General features: G+C 36.4%; 1 protein-coding gene across 1 annotated transcript in view; it reads left to right on the forward strand.

Annotated features, from left to right (window-relative positions):
- Positions 1-19,647, forward strand: part of SLC9A9 (solute carrier family 9 member A9) — a 249,281-nt gene extending 229,634 nt beyond the window's left edge. The window contains exons 15-16 of the mRNA XM_088131845.1: positions 15,300-15,405; positions 17,514-19,647. Coding sequence (XP_087987971.1) covers positions 15,300-15,405; positions 17,514-17,735 — 328 coding nt within the window. The 3' untranslated portion in view covers positions 17,736-19,647. The remainder of the gene's footprint in view (positions 1-15,299; positions 15,406-17,513) is intronic.
- The last annotated feature ends 739 nt before the right edge of the window (positions 19,648-20,386 follow it).

Consider the following 20,386-nt stretch of genomic DNA (forward strand, 5'->3'; position numbering starts at 1 on the left):
CAGAATTGTGGGAGGCCACAGGCGTGAGGATTTTCAGATTCATTTCCTTTCTTTTCTTATTTTGTTACATGTAATTGAGCATTTAGAATGATAAAGCAAAATTTGTTAGAATAAGGTAAGCTGTTATGCTTCTGAAACTTATGGGGATTTTTAAAGCAGAAACAACATTCCAGGAACAATCTTACCAGCAAATTTGCTCTTTTAAATGCCTGGCAAGTGGTCACCATGAGTACTAGAAACAATAATCAAGGGACAAAACATTTCAGCTTAGGTAAAGTCCATTGCCCTTAGAAAGACTCCATATTTATTCATGAAAATGTTTTTAGCCATGTGTAGTCTTCAGTTAGAGCCTGAATTTATTAAACACTGCACAGTCCCTTCACTTCCAAATTCCTGGTACATCTCCATTTTATCTTTCTCAGCTTCTCTATTGACTTCCTACAATGTTTCTATAGAAGTACCTCCTGCTTTACTTCAGAGTTATTTCCTGTTAATTATGTTAATAATTGTAGACCAAAGGACAACTACAAACACAACAGTAAACCTGTGTTTTGAATGGTGCTTTTATATTTTAGTTCTCCCAATAATAATATTGTCTAGACAGATGACATTTTAAAAAACAAATAAAACATAGGGTTTAAAAAAAGTCAATAGCAAAATGGAGTTTAAGAATAGCAAAAAAAAAATTGCTATTACCCAGCACCTTAAAATACACTATATATTGGATTTGAATCCTAAAATGTCTTCTGCTGCAGCCAAAATATAGCAACCTGAGTGCCAGACAAGCCATTTTGGGGAAGACATTCCATAGATGTGACCAATGGTAATGTCTTGTCCCTCGTGGCCATCCACCTAACTGTACTTGTGGTGCTTTGAAGGTGATATAGGAAGGTAAACATAGAAGACACTGCTCTAGATTGTGACATACAATGTGTGGCTCATAGGACTTTTTGCACTGCCCTTGGAGGCCACCCAGCAATTACATCACTAAAATTCAGTTATGAATCCTAGAATTATGGCAGGTGATTTTTCAATGATTTTCTGGGACAAAATTAGATGTTGTAATCCACTCAGAGAATTTTGATTACCAATCAGATTAGATCATTATCACCATACTAAAAAGATGTGTGTTCACTTTCTGACCATCTTAACATACTTATTATCACTTTTTTAAAAAAATTGGAAAGTTAGAAAATAGGCTAAAACCCTGCAACATCAACATTTTAAAATAGGCCTGGAATGCATTGGAAGCTGATGGCACTTTACCTAGTTATTAACTGTCAGCTCTATGAAGTTTCAAAGATATCCTCATATTAACACATTACAGTATCTAACCAAGATTTAACCCAAACATGGATAATGGATATTAAGCTATCTCTGTCTAGAAATATCATGGTTGCTTCCAGGCCCCAAACCACTTATATTGTACTACAGTGACAATGATAGCTAGAACATCCCCATGCAGCATCCTTGAATCTTCAGAGATAGTCCAGTGCCTCTTTAAAATAGGCTTAACAGTTGGGTAGCTAAAATAACTACCAAAAAACTTCCCACTGATCTTGACTAAGTTTCAATGTATTAGTCTTCATCTAGTCCATTACTTTGCTATTGGTAGTCATCAGGAATGAGGAGGTATTGCAGAGACCAATGAAAAGAAGCAAGCTTTGACCAATGTCCCTGCTGTCCCCTCTTCTCAGAGCATTTTTCTCTAGCTAGATATTTCTAATCCGGTCCTGGCTGGAGAGAATCCATTTGCAGGGAGAAAAAAATGGCCTTCCCCTTCTGCTCACTACTAGCTGTTCCCCACTGTAAGTGACAGCCCTTCCAAAAATACTGTTTCTGCTGACACTAACCTTTGTCTTGTCTATTGTGCCAAAATCCACAGATTTCCCAGAAGTTTTCTTTCCATGCAGTGAACTGAATATTTTTCACAAGCTACTTTCACATTTCTTTTGATGATACTTTAAGCTTGCCTTTTTTATTGTTTTCATTACTTATCTCTCCATTACTCTGCCTCCTGAGTATTCTTTCTTCCTGATCTAAAAAAACCTTCCTCACATGAGGAATCCCTTATGATGGCTTCCTTTAAGATTGAATTAAAGGTTGGGAAGGCAGGACGTTAGAGAAACCTTTGTACAATGAAAGAGACAATACTCACAAATACAGCCTTCAGCCACTTCACATCTATAATAAGTGCAAGAAATCGTTCTACCCATGGGAATTACACCTTGATTTTCTTTTCTGTAAAAAAGAAAAAAACATTGAAAGATTCAGCACAATATGAATGTGTATACTCAGTATCTTTGAAAAGGCATTTTCAAGACAGCATTCTATCTCAGTTCAGACTGACCAGCTTTCCAGACAGGTTTTGTTTTATCTTCCCTAACAATGTGTGGTATTGTTTTGTTGGTTTTTAATCATATATACATACGTACATACACATGCATACATAAAAAAACTGGTCAGGTTATAAGTTTACAATAAACTGTTTCCAAATCTCTTTTCCACCTCAATAAACACAGATACAGTTTTGTTTTGATTCTGTAGATTAAATTAGATTTGACGTTCATTCTAAAAGCTATGATTGTCCATGTGGTTTGTTATAACAGATGTTGGTAGCGTTATAACAGATGTAAGTAGCGACTTTGGGGACCCTTTAGCTGTCTCAAGATTAGGCAAAGTTAACATTATGCCAGAGACTGGCAAAATCTCCTCTCTGAGATTGGTATGTGCATTTCAGTGAAGCTCCAGGTTAGGGTTATCAGGTTGCAGCTGCAATAATCTGGATTATTATTTGATGGCAGCAGCAGGAGGTAATAGAAAACTCTTTTTGTTTTTGTCTAGCAGTCAACCAGATTTCTGCAGCCCAGATCTGGTAGCCATAGCGTCCACCTCATTTTTAAAATTGAAACTGCCCTTTGGAGAGATTTAAATGCCACTGCATGTGTGAGATAATTGCATTCATACAATGAACATCTCATTAATGTGGCCAAAGAACAAAAATAATTGCTATGTTATTGTGTAATGGTCCATAACTTTTTTCAAGGCATAGAGTGCTTTGAGTGACACATTGAGGACCGCACTTGAGAAAGTAGACAGGACTGAGACAAAGAAATGGTTAACATTAGAACAAAAACTAAATTTTATTTAATGTAATTTCAGCTTAATTAAAATTAATTTAATTAAATACATGATTACTTTCCACATCTTTAATCATTTTCCCCTTCAAATTAAAAATTATAATGAGGTGGCAACCTTTGGAGAGGCTCAGAAACTGCTGTCAAGGCTCTAGAGACTGCATGCAGCCATGGGATAACAGATTATGCTTTGTTTAAGAGGAATAAGAGTTCAGAGATGCTGCTATTAAAAAGGGCATATCTTCCAGTACCTTACACAGACTTCCTTCTCTGCACCATACTTCTCTCTTCAAGAATCATGGGAGTCAAAGCAATTCACTACTGCTAGATTTTTCAGAAAAAAAATACAATGCCATATTGTCAGCAGACAAATAAAAACCCTCCTAAATATACATGCTATCCTTACATTTTAATACAGCCTCAAACATCTGGCCCAAGTCTAAATGAACCACATATATCTAAGTGTGGTTTGCATTTTTAAAAGCCTCATCAAATGAATATGACTGCATGATTCGCTGGGTTTTCACTTCATTATCTTTAAGAACAGCCTGCTTCTAGTATCAGATATTATTCTGCATGGGGGGGGTGTAGATCAGTACATTAATATCCAGAAGCTAAGAAAAATTCATTTTGAGGGAGTTTTGCTCTCTTTCTCACCTGACAATGTGGCAGTCTGCAATAAAGAAAATATACAGTAAGCAACAATGAAATGAGGGTAAATCAAAATGAACTGGAATCAACTTCTTGCCATTTCTTGGCATACCCTCTTTAGACATTTTTTTTTCTTGTATTTTGTGACGAAACAGTCATTTAATTTTTGTCATATGTGTCTATTCAAAAACAAGCTACATTAAGATCAATAAGATTTACTTTCAAGTAAATGCAGGAGTTCACTCTAAATAAATACCTATCAGCTGTCTATTGAAGGTGAAAATCTGTTAGAATGGTACTTAATAATCTCTTAAAAACATAAAATATAGTGAGATTCACAGACTACTGCAGTTCTCTTTGCAGACTGTTCATTTCTATTACAATGAAAACTAACAAAAACCTGTCTTTGGGACTCACTAGAAAATTACTCAATAAATTCTATATTAAACTAATTTAGCCACAATCTCCCAAACTTTCTGAGAAGCACAATAGAGATTTCAGCATTACCTTTTCTTAAGATCTGATTTACAAGTGTTACTTGTGCATTGATGTGATACTACACAATTCATTCAAGAACAAATCCATGGTGGATTTGTTAATTTAAAATGATATTGAAAAACTTGAGAAGGGCAGTAAAACTTTGCCTATAGTAAAATACCAACCTAAAATAGATTGATGAGTAATTGATGGCTAAAAGCATCAGTGATCACTTATTTATATAAATCCACTGACATAAAGGGGTTACGAAAATAATCCACCAAAACCATATAGATATGTGTGGTCTTGAATTGCCAAGAGCAGGAATGTACAACCCCTAATTATTATGCTTTTTGGTCACCTTCATGGAAGCAAAGGAATAAACAAATAACATTCAAAGCCAAATGTGGATCTCTAGACATATACAGCATATCTCAGTTTGCCCATGCTGCCATTACTAACATCTGTTATCCTAATTATTTATACCTAAGCATGCAAGCTTAGAAAATGGGAAGTCCTGCCAAGGTTGGGCATGCATGTTAACTCAGGCTAATCTGAAAAGTGAAGCTTCCTCCTAAAGTTCTGTGTTTATACTGTCTATTATTGCTTCTTCAGGTGACTCCTCATTGGTCTAAGCCAGTGTTGTCCAAACTTGGCCACTTTAAGATGAGTGGACTTCAATTCCCTTCAACTCACTTCAACATGGCTGGCTGGGGAATTCTGGGAGTTGAAGTCCACTCATCTTAAAGTGGCCAAGTTTGGACAACACTGGCTTACAGCCTTGATAGCTTAGGGATTTCCCAGAATTGGTTGTAACTTTTGCACACTTCTGAAAGCCTCTGAAACTTTCCATGTCACCCACTTGGTTTTCTAGGCTTTGGTCTCCTAGTAGGACCCATCTCTAGGGTTCAGCAGGCACTATTTTTGGACTGGGATTACCTTATCTAAACTCACTTAAGCAGGTTTGTGGAGTTTGCATTCTGTTTTGGAGTTTGCATTCTGATCCTTCGTTATATTTTCTATACTCTCTCATGCAGTCTAACCCATCTGTAACAATCAGGGTTTTACTCCTCCATATGATAGGTGCTGTTGTTGTCATTGCTTCTGATTACTGAATCCTTTGGGCAAACTACTTTATATAGTTTCACACTTGAATAAATGATTGTATACATTTTGGAATCTGAGCCTATGACACTTCCCGTTTTACAGTCATGACACATCTGATTTTTTTTTCCTTTAAGTCAAAATATAAGTTCACTTTAGCCTGAAGTGGCAGGGGGAGAAAGAGAGAGATGAGAAAGGAGATTATGACGCTGATGAATGAAAATGAAATTAACTCATCAGAAAATATTATTTAGTGTCCATTGGACCTCTTAAAATGTTTAAAAAGAGATAGACATTAGATTTGTTTTAATACTGACATTATAAGAAATATGAAAGTTTTTTTAACTCATATAATTTGGTCCTGTCCAGTATAGCCTTGCTTTGGTTTCAAATTATTATATATGTCAATACAGTTTTGGGAAGAAATATAGTTAAGGATTTCAATGTAATGTTGAGCTATATTCCTAAAACATGGAACTTCATTTCATGAAGAACTTTGCTCTATCAAATTGGGGTGTGGCAAAGAGGATAATTTTACATAACTGGAAAGAAACATAGTTACTTTGTTTAAGGAATGAATGCAAGTTATAAAATTGTTACCTGTGCTCTAAAAATGAGAACAGGACACAAAATGTTGCTATATAGTCTAGATTTAACAATACATTTAAGGATTTAATTAACTTTACATTTTTGTATATAGTTATTATACAGAACTTCTGTGAACTGGTTTTTGTCATGTTTATTTTAATTACAACAGTATAGGTTTTTCTTCTTAAGTTTATAATCACTGTTTATGTTTTTTTCTCCATTGGTGATGTAGGTTTAAGGTTAGACAGAAGCTAGGTTTACACCACAGACCAAGACCAAACAAACCATATTATGGCTTAGCATGCAAAGCATGAGTTGTGACCTAGTGTGTGGTGCAAACCCACTCAGCTATGGTTTATTCATTAAACCCTGGTTAAATTAGTATATTGTATAAAGCATACCAGAGTCTACTTCCCAGTTTTGTTATTCTATCTGGACTGTTTTCTTTCTTTTTTTTTCCTAATTCAGTTTTGAGTATGCAGGATTTTTTTAGATTTTAGATTATATCTTTGTTGAGCCTAGCCTATCTCATTTTCTTGTACAAAAAATAAAAATAAATAAATCAGTAGACATATTGAGAATATTGTTCAATTCCTTTAGCACTTGCATACTGCTAAGTGTGTCCTTTTCTTAAAGATAAGGTTTTGCCATGAGATATATCATAATAACTAGTGTAACAGTTCAAGCATGATTGTCTGAGGCAAAGCACATTAATCCAGATGGATGTAAGAAATATGCCCCTTTCCAACTTTAAATCCCCATTCACAAAATAAAAGCTGGCTCTGGCAGCTTTTGTTATCATAAAATTATGTGACATCACACACTCTTTTTGAATGGAGGGAGCTGCATGTTTTAAAAGCAGTTTAGTTTTCTATAGATCATCTGGTTGAAAATGTAAAGGAAAAATATAATTGCAAGGCTCTTCCCTCAATTATACCTCTGCACTTATGGAGGCTGGTTTATTATTCTGTCAAAATCTTGCATTTTTTTATTCTCATAACATACAAAGAGGCTAGCTATATGAATGAGTCATATTTAAGTCCTACAAACTAATGTGTGTGGCAGCTATCATCCTATAATGATATACAGAAAGCTGTTATGTATTTTTTATTTTGTCAGATGTTGCCTACTTTAATCGACAGCAACTCAGCCAGACATCTTTTGCATAACCTGTTACCTGACCTTTTAATTGGACATGGCAGGGATGGACATGGCATGGAATTGCTGCATGGTGTGTATCACTGAATTACTGCCCTTGCTCATAGAGTCCACTAATCAATAGGTCTAGCTCTCTATCCTTCAATCTTACTAATTTTTCTCTCTGTAGGCTTATAATGGTAAATTATAAACCTACAAATAAATATAACACAAACAAAAATTACTGAAGACATTTATGAACATCACAATACATAGTCAAAGATACCTTGTTTAGAAATATGAGGTCTTCCCAATGTGATTGTACAAGCATGGAGTCTGGTACTAAGAGGAATTCATTCTAGTCATGTTTGGTTGGCCCCTATGACAAACTAGCATGTACAGTAAATTGCAGATGTGATAGTTGCATCTCTTATTTGCAAGAAGGGTCAGGTAGAGCCATAAGCAACTATCAAGTGAGAGCCAGAAAGTCAAGCCAGGGAAGCCAGAACAAACCAAAGTAGAAGTTCTAATGCAAACAAGACATCTTTATCTACCTTGTTTGGGAAAGCCCATCATCATTCTAGATGGTTATAAATACTTCCAAAATTCTAAAACCTTTCACTTCACCTTTAGAGGCTGGTCCATCAGGGCAGCTATCTACACAGCTGGGTGTTCAGCTTCTAATTCATTAGGTGCTGTCCAGAATGGGCATACCTACAGTATCTATTTCAGTTATGCACATTGACTCATTTTTTTCAACATGAATTTAAATATAGCCCATCCGTTTTCACATTTCTTTAAAAGCCCTTATTGTGTAAAGATGGACTGGCCCAAAGTTACCCAGCTGGCTTTGTGCCTAATGCAGGACTAGAACTCGTGGTCTCCTGGTTCCTAACCTGGTGCCTTAAAACACTATGCCAAAGTGGCCCTTTTTTCTAAAATTGCATCTATTAAATCTGGGTTGCAAAAATCCAGATGATCACTGGTTACAAAAAATTCTTAACTCTTCAACAGCCTAAGTATGTTAGCCCCACTAAAAAGAGACAGATGTATTATTCTCGGAATCTTTTCAAAGAATATGTTTTATTTAATGATAGAAACCCAGAGATCCAACCTACACACACACCCCTTTGCACGTCAGGGGATTATTCCTGTGATACTATTGTGACTCTCCATTTTCCAATGAGTTCTTCTTTTTTTAGCTACTGCCCATTCCATTCATCATTCTTGAAGACACCTAGCCCTAGGAAAGGTGTTAGAAATGGAGCAGAAAATCTGATTGTAGATCTGGACTACAAGATCTACAATCTTTTGTTTCATCCACAGCCACTTGTGGAGTTGTGGCATGTGTTGGGAGCCTCCTGTAGGGAGCAAGGGAGAAATATGTGTAGTCAAAGAGAGAACAAAGTACCAAAGAACTTTATCTATTGGGCAGTTAAAAATATTCAGTAAACAAAAAATAAAAATGATATGGACCTTTACAGAGTAGAAATGGCGACTTTAAAAAAATCTTTTTTCACAAATTGAATTTTACATTCCCCATTCCCCTCCCATCTTATCTAGTCTTAAAATGTCAGTTCAGCTTTAAATTGTTTAGTAAAAATTAACAACAAATGAGAATGTTTATGTGCAGCAGATTTCCTGAATTTAATTGCTTCTGTTCATTGATCCCACTGAGCTAGTCTCCCTGACAAGTTCACAAGAAGTTCCATATGTTACTTCTGGAGAGTATGGGCCTGCGTTGTGGACATTATTTTTAGGCTCAAGATAGTTGGCTCCCCGAGAATCCTTTTCTATTCAGTATTCAGAATCCAACAAGGCTAACAGTTGACTCTTATTTCAGAATGAATAACATTTATAGTTCTCCCTGAGGACAGCTAATTTAGGGGATATTTCATGCACAGCTCTGTCCTCTAAGAAAGGAAAATAGAAAAGAAGTTCAGATGCAACAGATGGAAAGCTTTATTATTTCTCCCATTAGCTGCCCTTTCAGGGGATTGCCTCACTCTCCCTAATGGTAGGACCAATGCCAACAAAGTCCCAAAACTGCTTTGCAAGAAAAGCTATTATTCTTGTGCGATAAATTCTGAACAAATCAATAGGGAAGAGTGCTAGTTAGTTTCTCATCAGGCCATTTCTGGTTTAAATGCCATCTCAGTTAACAAACTCAGTAGGAATCCTTGTGCAAAACACTATTTCCCAACATCTGGAGAGATAATGAGGCTGGCCTATCATACAGAACTGTAAGGATCATTGCAAGATATCAGTGATAGACCGTAATCTTGGTGTCAGCTGTTTTTAAGGATCAGGGACCTAATATGTAAGGGTGTGTGTGTACATACATCAACTCTACACATATATCAAATATATGTGTGATGTATATCAGTCAGAGATCCTGGAGGCTACTGCCATTCAGAAAAACAATACTATAATATAAAATGCATATGATAGCAATACACAGTATCCTAATCTGAATTAGCACCACCACATGTGGGGAAGGGGGAGCCCAATCTCCTGTTTCTACAGGTATGTCCTTCTTTTGAAAAAAATTAAACACCCCAGTCTTCCACATACACATTTCTGAAATGTACACATCCAGGCCATGGATGCTTATACTTGAGTAAAAAGCAGTATGATACAAAAGTTATGAGACATGTAGTTTACCGTTCAGCTAGAGTAAGGAAGGGACATCTTCAGCTTGCCAAGCCTACCCATTTAGTCCTGCCTCTTCCTTGAAAGGGATCTTCCATGATTGCTCTGCTTCACAGTCCCTTTTACTGCCATTTAACCCATGCACCTCTTTTCTTTCTAAAAGGGAAGGATACCAAGTGCCATGCATATATGTCTCATTCAGGTGCCTCGCTCAGGTGTCCAATGTGTCTAATGTGCTTCCCTGATATCTACCCTATGCAGTCAAATGGGCTCCAGATCAGTCCCCAAAAAATCCAGGCCAAAAAAATCCAGGCCTGGATCAGTCCCCAAAAACTCCAGGCCAAAAAAAGTCCCCAGTCCAGCCTGGCATATACATAGATCCTCAGACATTATATCTAATTTCTAGACATCCAACTGTTCCTTCTCTCCCTCCCCACAACCTATCCTTTCTGACTGCTGAGAGGATTGCTCTCCCTTTCAGGGCTCAGAAATGCCCAGCAACTGTTCAGAGGTAAAAGGCCATTAGAAAGCGTGCATAAGTGACATAAGGAAAGGAGAAAGAACTCACTTGGGGGGGTCTGTTTTTCCACTAGCAGCTGCGTTTTGCACATTGGTTCAAAAGTGAGAAATAGCCTTTGACTTTTTTCTCTACTTAGAATTACTGGTCTCGGTGAGCAAAATTAGCTAGCAATTTGCTATTTCTATTGCAATTGACTAATACTAGATACATGTTGTTTCTTAATAAAACAAGAGTTGATAGTAACGAAAGACATTGGATCACACTGACTAATTTCAGTCCGCTAAACTGGGACCAGAAGCTATTATTTTGCTAATTCAGTAATGTTTCAAGCTGAGTTGTTCTAAAAGAAAACAGTATTTTTTCTAATCCATTATCAGAGTTTCTCAAACTTCTTTTGTTTGCTGTCAAAAATTAACAAATTGAAAATAAGGGTTTCAATTTGAGAAAATGTTATTGTACCATCTGTACATGCATAATCCATTACTTAGTAACATGTTTTTTCTTTCAAGTCATCATTGTCATCATCAAAACCAATGGTGTACTATGAAAATGAGGGGCCATATTAGCCTGTGTACTGTAATTTGACTTTCACTTTATAAGTTCAGGGCCAAATAGAGACACTGTTTACTGTCCCACAACTTCACTGTGGGCCACGTGAATGGAACTCACAAAACATTTGAGGGTCTCCATTGCATGCAGTATAGCAATTCTCTTTGGCTAAAGTTAAATACATTATGATGTACAGCTGCGTTTTGCTCTTATTCATGATCCATCCCATATATTGAGAAAAAGTCATATGTGGTGGTTCTTCACATCCTTGATAAGGCCCAAGCTTTACTTCTGAGACATGCCACAAAATCCTGGTAGGTCAGAATGCATGAATATATACTGTATGTAGGTCATATATGGCCTGATGAATATGACTTTAGTAAGTGTGGAATATAGATTCTTATGCACTTTTCAGTAACCTGATTGATTCAAATTAATCATGGGTTGCTTTTTGTATTTTAATGGGTATCTGGAGTCACTTAACTGTTCTATTATCAATTAATGCAAGGACAAGGATTCTTTCTTCTTTTAAACTGGATATAATTTTATTATATTCTCTATAAATGTTGAGCTTTTGGGCCGGTGCCACTATTAGTACAGATTTCTGTGTAGTGCCCTAAAAGGCAAAAACAAAAGAAGTCAAATCAGAAACATAAATAGCTTTTATAATCATCCTCTGTGGTTTCTTTTCTTTTGAATCCATCATCAGAGCCAATTTGCGAAGCATTAAGTAGAAAGGCATTTCTACTTAAAGGTGTTTGAAAATGATGCCTGACTATGATATACAACACTCCCAAGTAATGTACAGAACTAGATTTCTGTTTTAATTTCAAACATTTTATTATAACCTTTCTCAGGCTAGAGAACAGTGGATACTAAAAAAAAAAAGTCTCTCCTTTGGGATCATGCCCAGGAAATTAAAGGTGAAATTCTGTAAGTTAAATGACCCACTGTCATTAGTCAACAAGTTAAGCTGAAATATTTTTTCAACTTAATATTTTTAATGGAATAAGCAGTTCACAGCTAGCTTCCCTGGTACAAGAGAAGTGGTATCATGGAAAAGTGGCAGAGAATACACCCATTTTAAGCAATCATAGCAAGAATCTTCTTTGATAGATAGGAGGATGATATAATTGCTGAAGTTGAGCAGATTTTCTTTTATTTCTTTTATTTCATTTTGGATGAAAAGATTGGAAAGTCAGGTGCAAACCAAAAGCCTAAGCCTGCTTCTGTCATATTTACATAATTTCATATAGAAAAGCATTGAAGTATGAAGTGTAAAACAAATGTGTTGCATTATGAAAAAGAGTGCATTGCTTAAAATGACTTAACACTCAAACTCCTTGCCAGCTATAAAGTTACTTAACATTTTATAAAATACATTTGCCTTGTGACAAGGAAAAAGGAGTATTGATTTGCTGAATGGGTACTTCAAAGGAAGTAGAAGATTCATGACTATCACTAGCCATTTATTTCTTTTATGCAAAATGGTTCAGACAAACTGCATCTTCAATAATCATGATTATTTAAGGACTAGCATGCACTTTTCTATGGGGCATCTTTTCAGGGCATCACAGATGAAAATAGTCCACTCAACTAGTTTGCTGTATACAGTACATACTCTGACTGGATTCCACCGGTTTTCTAATAACATTTCTGCTCAGAGTTTTGGACTTAATAAATTCCCCGTGTTGCTTGATAGTCCAGGCTTGCTAATGGTGGCATGTTAGGGTTAGATAAACAAGCAATAGCTTCAATGTGTGCCATTTACTACCTACAACATCAAGGAATAATTTGCATCTTATCTTACATATTGCACAATCCCTGGATCAGATATTAGTGCATTTGGGATAGCAGGAGATTTCCTGTTCAATACTCAAAATTTCTGCTAAAGTCTCATATACAGAGGTAGAAAAGATTGCTGCCTGAGACTTCAGGGAGCTACTGTTAATAACTGCTTGCATAATCCAATTATCCAATTTATAGAAACAGCCAAGAACTCTAGAGCTTTCATTTTATTAGCAATCCTCTTAGGGAACTCCTCCATCCATCATCATCATCATCATCATCATCATCATCATCATCATCATCATCATCTCAGTATTGCTCCACATTCAGAAAAAGAGGGGAAGAAGAAAGGGAGGGAAAGAAAAATACATATTCAATGATAGAAAGAAAATCTGAGAATGTTCATACATAGGATGCCTTCTGGAATTAAGTTAATTAACCCACCACTCATGTGGCAATAAATATAGTGATTTATGTCCTAGCTGGCTACCGTATCCCAGCTGGTGGCTCTCATTTCTTTTTCAATAGTTTATCTGGAATAATGCTGTGTTATAACATATCATGAGTCCACTGAGAGGGAAATGTAACAGCTCACTTGGCCACTAGTCACCTTAGTCACTAATTGCACTTTTAAAAAAGAGAGAGAGAAGAATAAAATACTGGTGCTAAAAGCACACCATGGAATCTAAAACTGGATCTGGCAATGGGGAAGGGATGAGTGAATCATTAAGGGAGGAAGAGGTTCAAAAAAGATTACTCAGTCCCAGGAAAGAAGAAAGCATGAGAAAGAAATTCAAAATAACTCCGCTTTGATTTTGTTTGGTATAAGATGTAGGAGAAAGAAACTCTGACAGGCTTTCAAGATTCTGTACTTTTATCCTACAACAGTAAAAAGTATTTCCCAAACCTCTGAGGCTCCTGTTTCCTGGCCTAGCCTACTTCAAAGGGCTGACAACACATTACCCCAAATTTTAAGGTTTCTCCTATTCCCTTGCCCCAAAGGGACAAGTAGAGTCATTTAACACTCAGTTGCACATGCATATATGACTTCACCTTAATAATTCTCAAAAAATAATAATAATAAGGAAAATGGAATCTAAGGCATCTGGAGGGCACCAGTTTTGGGAAGGTTGATCTAGATTATATCTATTAATAGCCCCAAAACAGTGTTTTGTTGGAGATGTAATTGGACAATGCCTCTTTAAAACATATGTTTTTACAACATCCTATGCTTATTAAGTTTGGTGGGAAAGTAGTGGACTATATAAATATGATTGTGCAACAAAAGTTAGATTTTTCAGAGGATAATATTCTTTTGAACTATATACCTAGTACGTGGAATTTGACATCTGGACAACGTAAATGGATTCTTCGTGCCCTTCGTGCCCCTAAAAGACTGATATTGCAACATTGGAAAGATAAATGTATGGCCCCACTTATTCAATGGGTTGAAGACCTGATTGCACTTGCCACTTATGAGCAGATTGCCTCTAGACATAGATTTTGTATGGAAAGTATAATGAAATATGGGACTCATTTATACAAAATATTGTAGGTTAAAAAAAACATGATAATCATATAAATCTATTAGAAATATATATGTACTTGAATAATATTTGTATTAGATTAGCATATATAGAATTGAAATTTTTTATTGTTATAATGATATATTAACACTTTTTTCTTTGTTATTTTTTCCACTTTTTTATTAAATAGCTTTTATGTATTTTTTCTTCTTTTTGTAATGAAAAAATTAAATAAATAAATAGGCCAATTCAGATCTTACTAAAAAGGGTACAACTCAGTATGTGAGTAACACTGAGCAGTGAGCACATAGTGGCATACATGTGAAAGCTTTCACATGGGGCTAAAATCCTGATAGTTCACACAAAATTCAGGTTTGTGTGGAAGACTTTGCAGATGTAGCACTGGACATGAAGTCCAGACAACTCTGCTGTTCTCATGGAGACTAGTTTTTTCTGACATTGCCAGCATGATTTTACAGAGGAGATCTCTGACTCATATCGTAAGTTACACATTTCTTCATAACACCTAGACAGAGTTCCTGTTTTTGCCCTTTTAGAAATGTGATGGAATGAAGCATATATAGACCTCGCTCACATATAACATTAAACCATAACGTGGTTTATTTGAGCTTAGCAAAATATGTGAACCAATACTTATGGCTTAGTTTTATGTGCAAACCAGGCCACCAAAGCATAGTCAACAAACCATGGTTAAAGAAACTATGACTCATTATCAAATGTGAACCTATACAGTTTTCTAGATTTTTTTATGCTATTCTTCTGTTATAATGATGATGAACATTAATGAGCATGTTTAAGATAATATTGGTTCACAGATGTATTCTGATGTTTTTCCATCATTCTAAGTTTATAACAGACATCTTTAGAAATTTGCTTTATCTATTTATTGATTTGCATAGCTTGATTATAAATCATATATACAGCTGAAACAAATCCTGCAGCAAAGATGAAAAATTATATCCAGCATAGCTTGTAAAAACAAACTAAAATATGCTATTTTCTTTTTTTTTTTAATGTTAATAATAACTTTCCATGTCTGATGTTTTATACATTACATTGCTATTATATATTTATACATTGCTATGATTGCAGGGCCTAATAGCATCAGGTGTGCATACATATGGAAATAGACCTTAACAGATTTCACAGATATTTAAAGCCCATCCTCACCCATGCTGGCCCACCACTTACTACAACTTTACCAGAATGGTGTAATCCTGTAGCTAGGTTGCTGACTAGCCCTAGAGCCTATGGGGTAAGTATGCAATTTCACATGTACAATGTTTCAATATTTTTGACAGGATGTATTATACAGCTTTCATTATACCTCAATCTGATACTCAAAGTTTTGTGATTCAATTAACATAATATGGGATCTTTCCTCCATCATTTCCCCAGACTAAAAGATCTAGTTCTGTTTCTGTTTTTTTCTGGTCACTTCACATAACAAAACTTATGTTTCCAATCTGAATTGAATAGATTTGAGCATATTTAGATTGGTAATATACTAAAACACATACAAAGTAACTCTGTTCCATTATTGTACCATTAAAGTCTTCTTAAAATTAAGCTCACCTCTGTTATGGTGACTTTAGAAGTGCTCTTTTGAACTCTTTAGATTCTTTCAGAAAAACACTAAAGCCATTTTAAAAATAACTTGAGAAACAGCTAACACCCATGGAGATGAATAGCTGCTCAGTGTAGTAGAAAAGCTTGCAACCAGCAGACCTCATTCCCATCAGCAATTTTTAGAGTTGTTTTTAAGCATGGGTTAAGTGTTCTTCTGAAAGACAAGGGCAGCAGGAGAATCTAGTGTGACTACTCTTTACCCACCAAGCCTTAAACAATACCTGATTTGTGGGATGAGTTTGGAATCTTGCAAAGTAGGACCATCCTGCTTTACTGGGCAACCTGGGCAACTTTGTAGGTCATCAGATGGAGAGGGCTGCCCATTGAAATAGGGTCTCTATCCTAATTTATGGAATCTTCTGTCTGTCTGTCACCCTGTGAATCAGTGCAGCTTCAACAACTGATCTATCTGGTGGAAGAAAACTGCCCAGTAAAGAAGGAGAGCTTCTCCTACTTTATTGATGAGCCCCTCTCATCTACAGAGCAGCTTTCTTGGTACCAGGTTTTGACAGATGGCTAAATCTATTGGTTTAGCCATCTGCCAAAACTCATCTCATCCCCATTACCATCCCCATCTTTGTTAAACAGAGAAATTTGTGGATTCACCAATATCTTTCCTCAAGTTATTCTGCATTAAATCTATAAGGGCAGCACCTCCTGCCAGTTGCATTACTGATACAGAATAGGCCTTGACCATTGAAGCAGCAAAATTTATGCTGGAATACTTTTTTGCTGGCTCAGGGACTGCTGGGTTGCACTTTAATGCAGCCATGAAGAAAATCCCCAAGACTAATACATGCAGGAATTTAAAATACTTCTGCTTGGTGTAAGAAGTTGAAAACGTGTGTAGAACCAGTTATGATGACAGCTAAGTCTGATTACCATTTTTTTCAGGCATTCTACTTTAGTCCATAAGCCAGGAAACTTCACACTCTTACTAGTTTGGATCAACCATAAACAAATTATGCCTTGGACTCAGGACTTAATCTATATTCCAGTGAGACATATACTGTAGATACCAGTGTATATAGAGAGTTCCTGGATTTACAACCTTCCCAATTTACTTCAGTAGGAATGGCAGCTTGATTTGTACATCTCTCCAACCGTTGGAGGTTCAGCATTGTGAAATGATTACTTAGATCACTTGTATGCATGGGTCCCCCTTCTATGAATCTGTTTCAAGAATGAGCAACATTTTTCAGTCAACAGCCATATTGTCCCCAGAGTAATCTCTAAGGGGCACATGTTGAATGGGCTGATGTAAACAATGGGGTGGCCAAAGTCAAACTAAATGGAGACACACTTTGTCACACTGACTCTTCTTTCTGTCCCTCTATCTCTCCATCTATCTTTATCTGATATTATTTCTCTAGCTTCCTCTTTTTCAAGCAACACATTATGTGGAAGGGACATAAAGTTCTTAGTAATCTTGCAGGGAGCTTTTCAAATTAGACTCAGAGATGGAAGTTGCACATCTCTGATCTATATAGACAGACACATGTGCGCTTTGCTTCCACAGGGACAAGAAGGTCCTGAGTTCAGGAGACAATTTTTATATTTTGAGTAACTTTATATGAAGTAAATTTTAATTACTTTTTAAATATTAAAATTCTGTGTGATGTTCTAAACTTAAGAAATAGGGATATCTATTTAATATATAGAATTGTCTCATATTTGTGCCATTGGTGAGCAAATGTTTTTTATTTCCCTATTCTTTATGACAAAAATGCCTAGGAGCAACTGAAGGATGAAGATGGGGACTTTATTGTCAATAATGATGAACTGACCCTGAATTATGATGCTTCGGACGTCTTTCCTGTGCCAGCACAGAACAGAACAGATACACCCCATCCTGCTGGCAAAGAAAACATCTATGATGGAGACCTTGGTTTAGGAGGATATGAACTCCACTCTGAATCTGCTCCAGGTCAATCCAACTTTGCTTCCTCAGCCTGATGTCCATTGGAAAAAATATGTACTACAAATATCAGAAGCAGGAGAGAAGCCACATTTATTTTGCAGAATTAGCAAGAAGCTCAAAAATGTATTAAGGACATAAACAGAAAAGAAGCAAAACCTTGCTGAATCTCTCCCTGGAGCTGGGAAGTGTGAGAATTTATTATAATTCATACACATTATATAGCTACACTTAATTTTTCTGATAGTGGCCATTTTTAACAATGAAATCAAAGACATCATCTGTCTATTATTGGGACACTGCATAAGTGCTTGTAGGCTGTGATCGTGCTTCCTTATTTGCATATGCACAAAGTATTTTGAATGTTTTTTCTAATTAATTCAAAAGGAAGGAGAATGGGAATTTAGTGAACTAGTACATGCTTCCAAGATCACAGATATGTTAGTACTGTTTCTCTCTTTTCTCATGTAGGGCCTTTTGCAATAAGATGGACACTTCTGTGTTACAAGCCATGATTTGCCTCCTTCCAGCAAGCTGCAAATTAGTTTTTTCACCTACTGTATGGTAGTCTGGCAGCAAGTGGTCCACCAAAACTGGACACTGATATATGAGCTGCTGAAGCCTAAACAGATCAATAACAGGGACTTTAATTTTACTGTGCTCAAGCATGACTGTCCATGTAAATAGCAATTATGCTCCCTTACCCAATCCATTTGCTGCCACACCTATGCAACAGATTCATAACACAAATTCTGTATGCTGGCTTTCCTCAGATTTCCTGTGCTTGCACCTAGAATCTGGCAGGACAGAGAACATGAGTATCACATACTCCAAAATAATGTCTGCTATATCTCTTATACATTTTCTACACAGTAAGAAATATGAGAGAGAGAGAGAGAACTACTCTATAGGTTGCATGGGGGGAAATATTGGCTGATTCATCCATTATGAACCCACTGACTCACATACAGTATCAGGAAGGTTGGTGACAGTCTTTTTTTTTCCCCCCTGAAGGCAGTGCTCTGTGTCTTTATGAATTAGAGACTGACCTCTTGAAGAGGTCCATTACAGACAGGACCTCCTGATTGTACTTGCAACTCCTTTCAAGTCACAAATGAAACTGCCTTATAGTGAGCCCATTAGTCCATCTATCTAGCCCAGCTTCTACTTTAACTGCCAGGGGCTCTCCAACATTTTAGTCCTGCCTAGAAATTGACTGAAGGTGAAATCATTTGCATGTAATGTATATTTTCTTCCTGAGTTACAGCCCTCTGCAGCCATCCCCGTACACCACCATATTTCCATCTTCATGCTCAGTATTGTGTTGCACTGAGCATGTCTTCTGGTTTATTTAGCCATCCTCATTCAGTCTGATGGGAAAGAAATTACTTTTCAAAAGTTTGCAGTTCCAGTAAATGCTCATGGGTGGGTGAGGTGGGATTCTTGCATGCATTTCAGCAGTGCCGTGGCTGAAATGGGGGTGTGAGAGATTCTTACTTTTCATTACATAATTATCTTTCCAGCAGGGTTTTTCCCATGTTAGAAAGCATGGGCATCCAGGAGGCTGCAGAACGATAGAAAGAAGTCTAGCAGAAAGCGACACTATCCACCTCGTCGTAACAATAAATTGAGCTCAAAACACCTGCCTGAAGAATTCTAACCCACCCTTAGAATGAGGTGGAAAAACAGACATCACCTTGACAGAAAAAGAAATCTTTCTGAATGTTGACAAACCAATTTTGGCACAGTATTAACTCGGTATCTGTTGGGATGGGAAATGGCTGCAGAATTGCAGAAGCTCTGTAGAAAGATTTAGGAGGAACTGCTGGTCAGGGAAGAAAACCAACCAGTGCTGTCAAGAGTTCCCTTTTTTGAATCCTGTGAACACGTTGCTATCCAAGATCCAATTACTATTTCTATGCTCCTACTTTAAAAAAAAAAAAAAAAGAACATAACAGTAATGCATAGGTTCAAGTATTGCTTTGTTGTATTATTTTGGCTCATACAGCATATTTATTCAAGTTATCCAAAACTCATGTTTGACATAGAGTTATTTGACAAAACCAGAAGCCAGGTATATGTAGAAAATTGAGAAATTCCAAGAATCCATGTCAGTGATGGCCTTCATCCTTCAAATGTCAAAATGTAAGATTTTTGGTCATATACATGCCTTTAACAAGATGAGGACATTTGCTTCTTTGCAACTGTATTCTGAATACTTTAATGTGAAATATTTTCAGACCAAATGATGTGAATAGAACTAACCTCGTATACTGGATCATGTGCCTCAAATCATTGCTGATTAATAACAATTTCTCATAAACAAATTATATTACCTCTGAGAAATTGTTTCTCCTTTTATTCAGCATCAGCTTATGATTCTTCAGCACTTACACACCAACTGACATGAAGTATTCGACATTCACAAATTGAAAACTGCAAATACATGCCAAAGAGGTGTGTATTTACATATCCATCTCCATGGTAACCTCCTTGACCACTGCCACATAACTAGAAGGTAGAGAAAGCAATCTTATAGCAAACAGGGCTTAAAATCTCTTAAGATTGTACAGTTTAACAGTGCATCTGTACCCTAGCATAGAGTATGATTTCCCATGTCTAGCTTCTGGGTAAATTGCCTATGTATTGCATGAAGCAGTTGGAATGCAGTTGAAATTAATGACTACAA

This window comes from Python bivittatus, unplaced genomic scaffold (assembly GCF_059951505.1).
Source record: "Python bivittatus isolate LINGU-HERP-01145 unplaced genomic scaffold, Pbiv_v1 ctg000980_np1212, whole genome shotgun sequence".
Taxonomy (NCBI): domain Eukaryota; kingdom Metazoa; phylum Chordata; class Lepidosauria; order Squamata; family Pythonidae; genus Python; species Python bivittatus.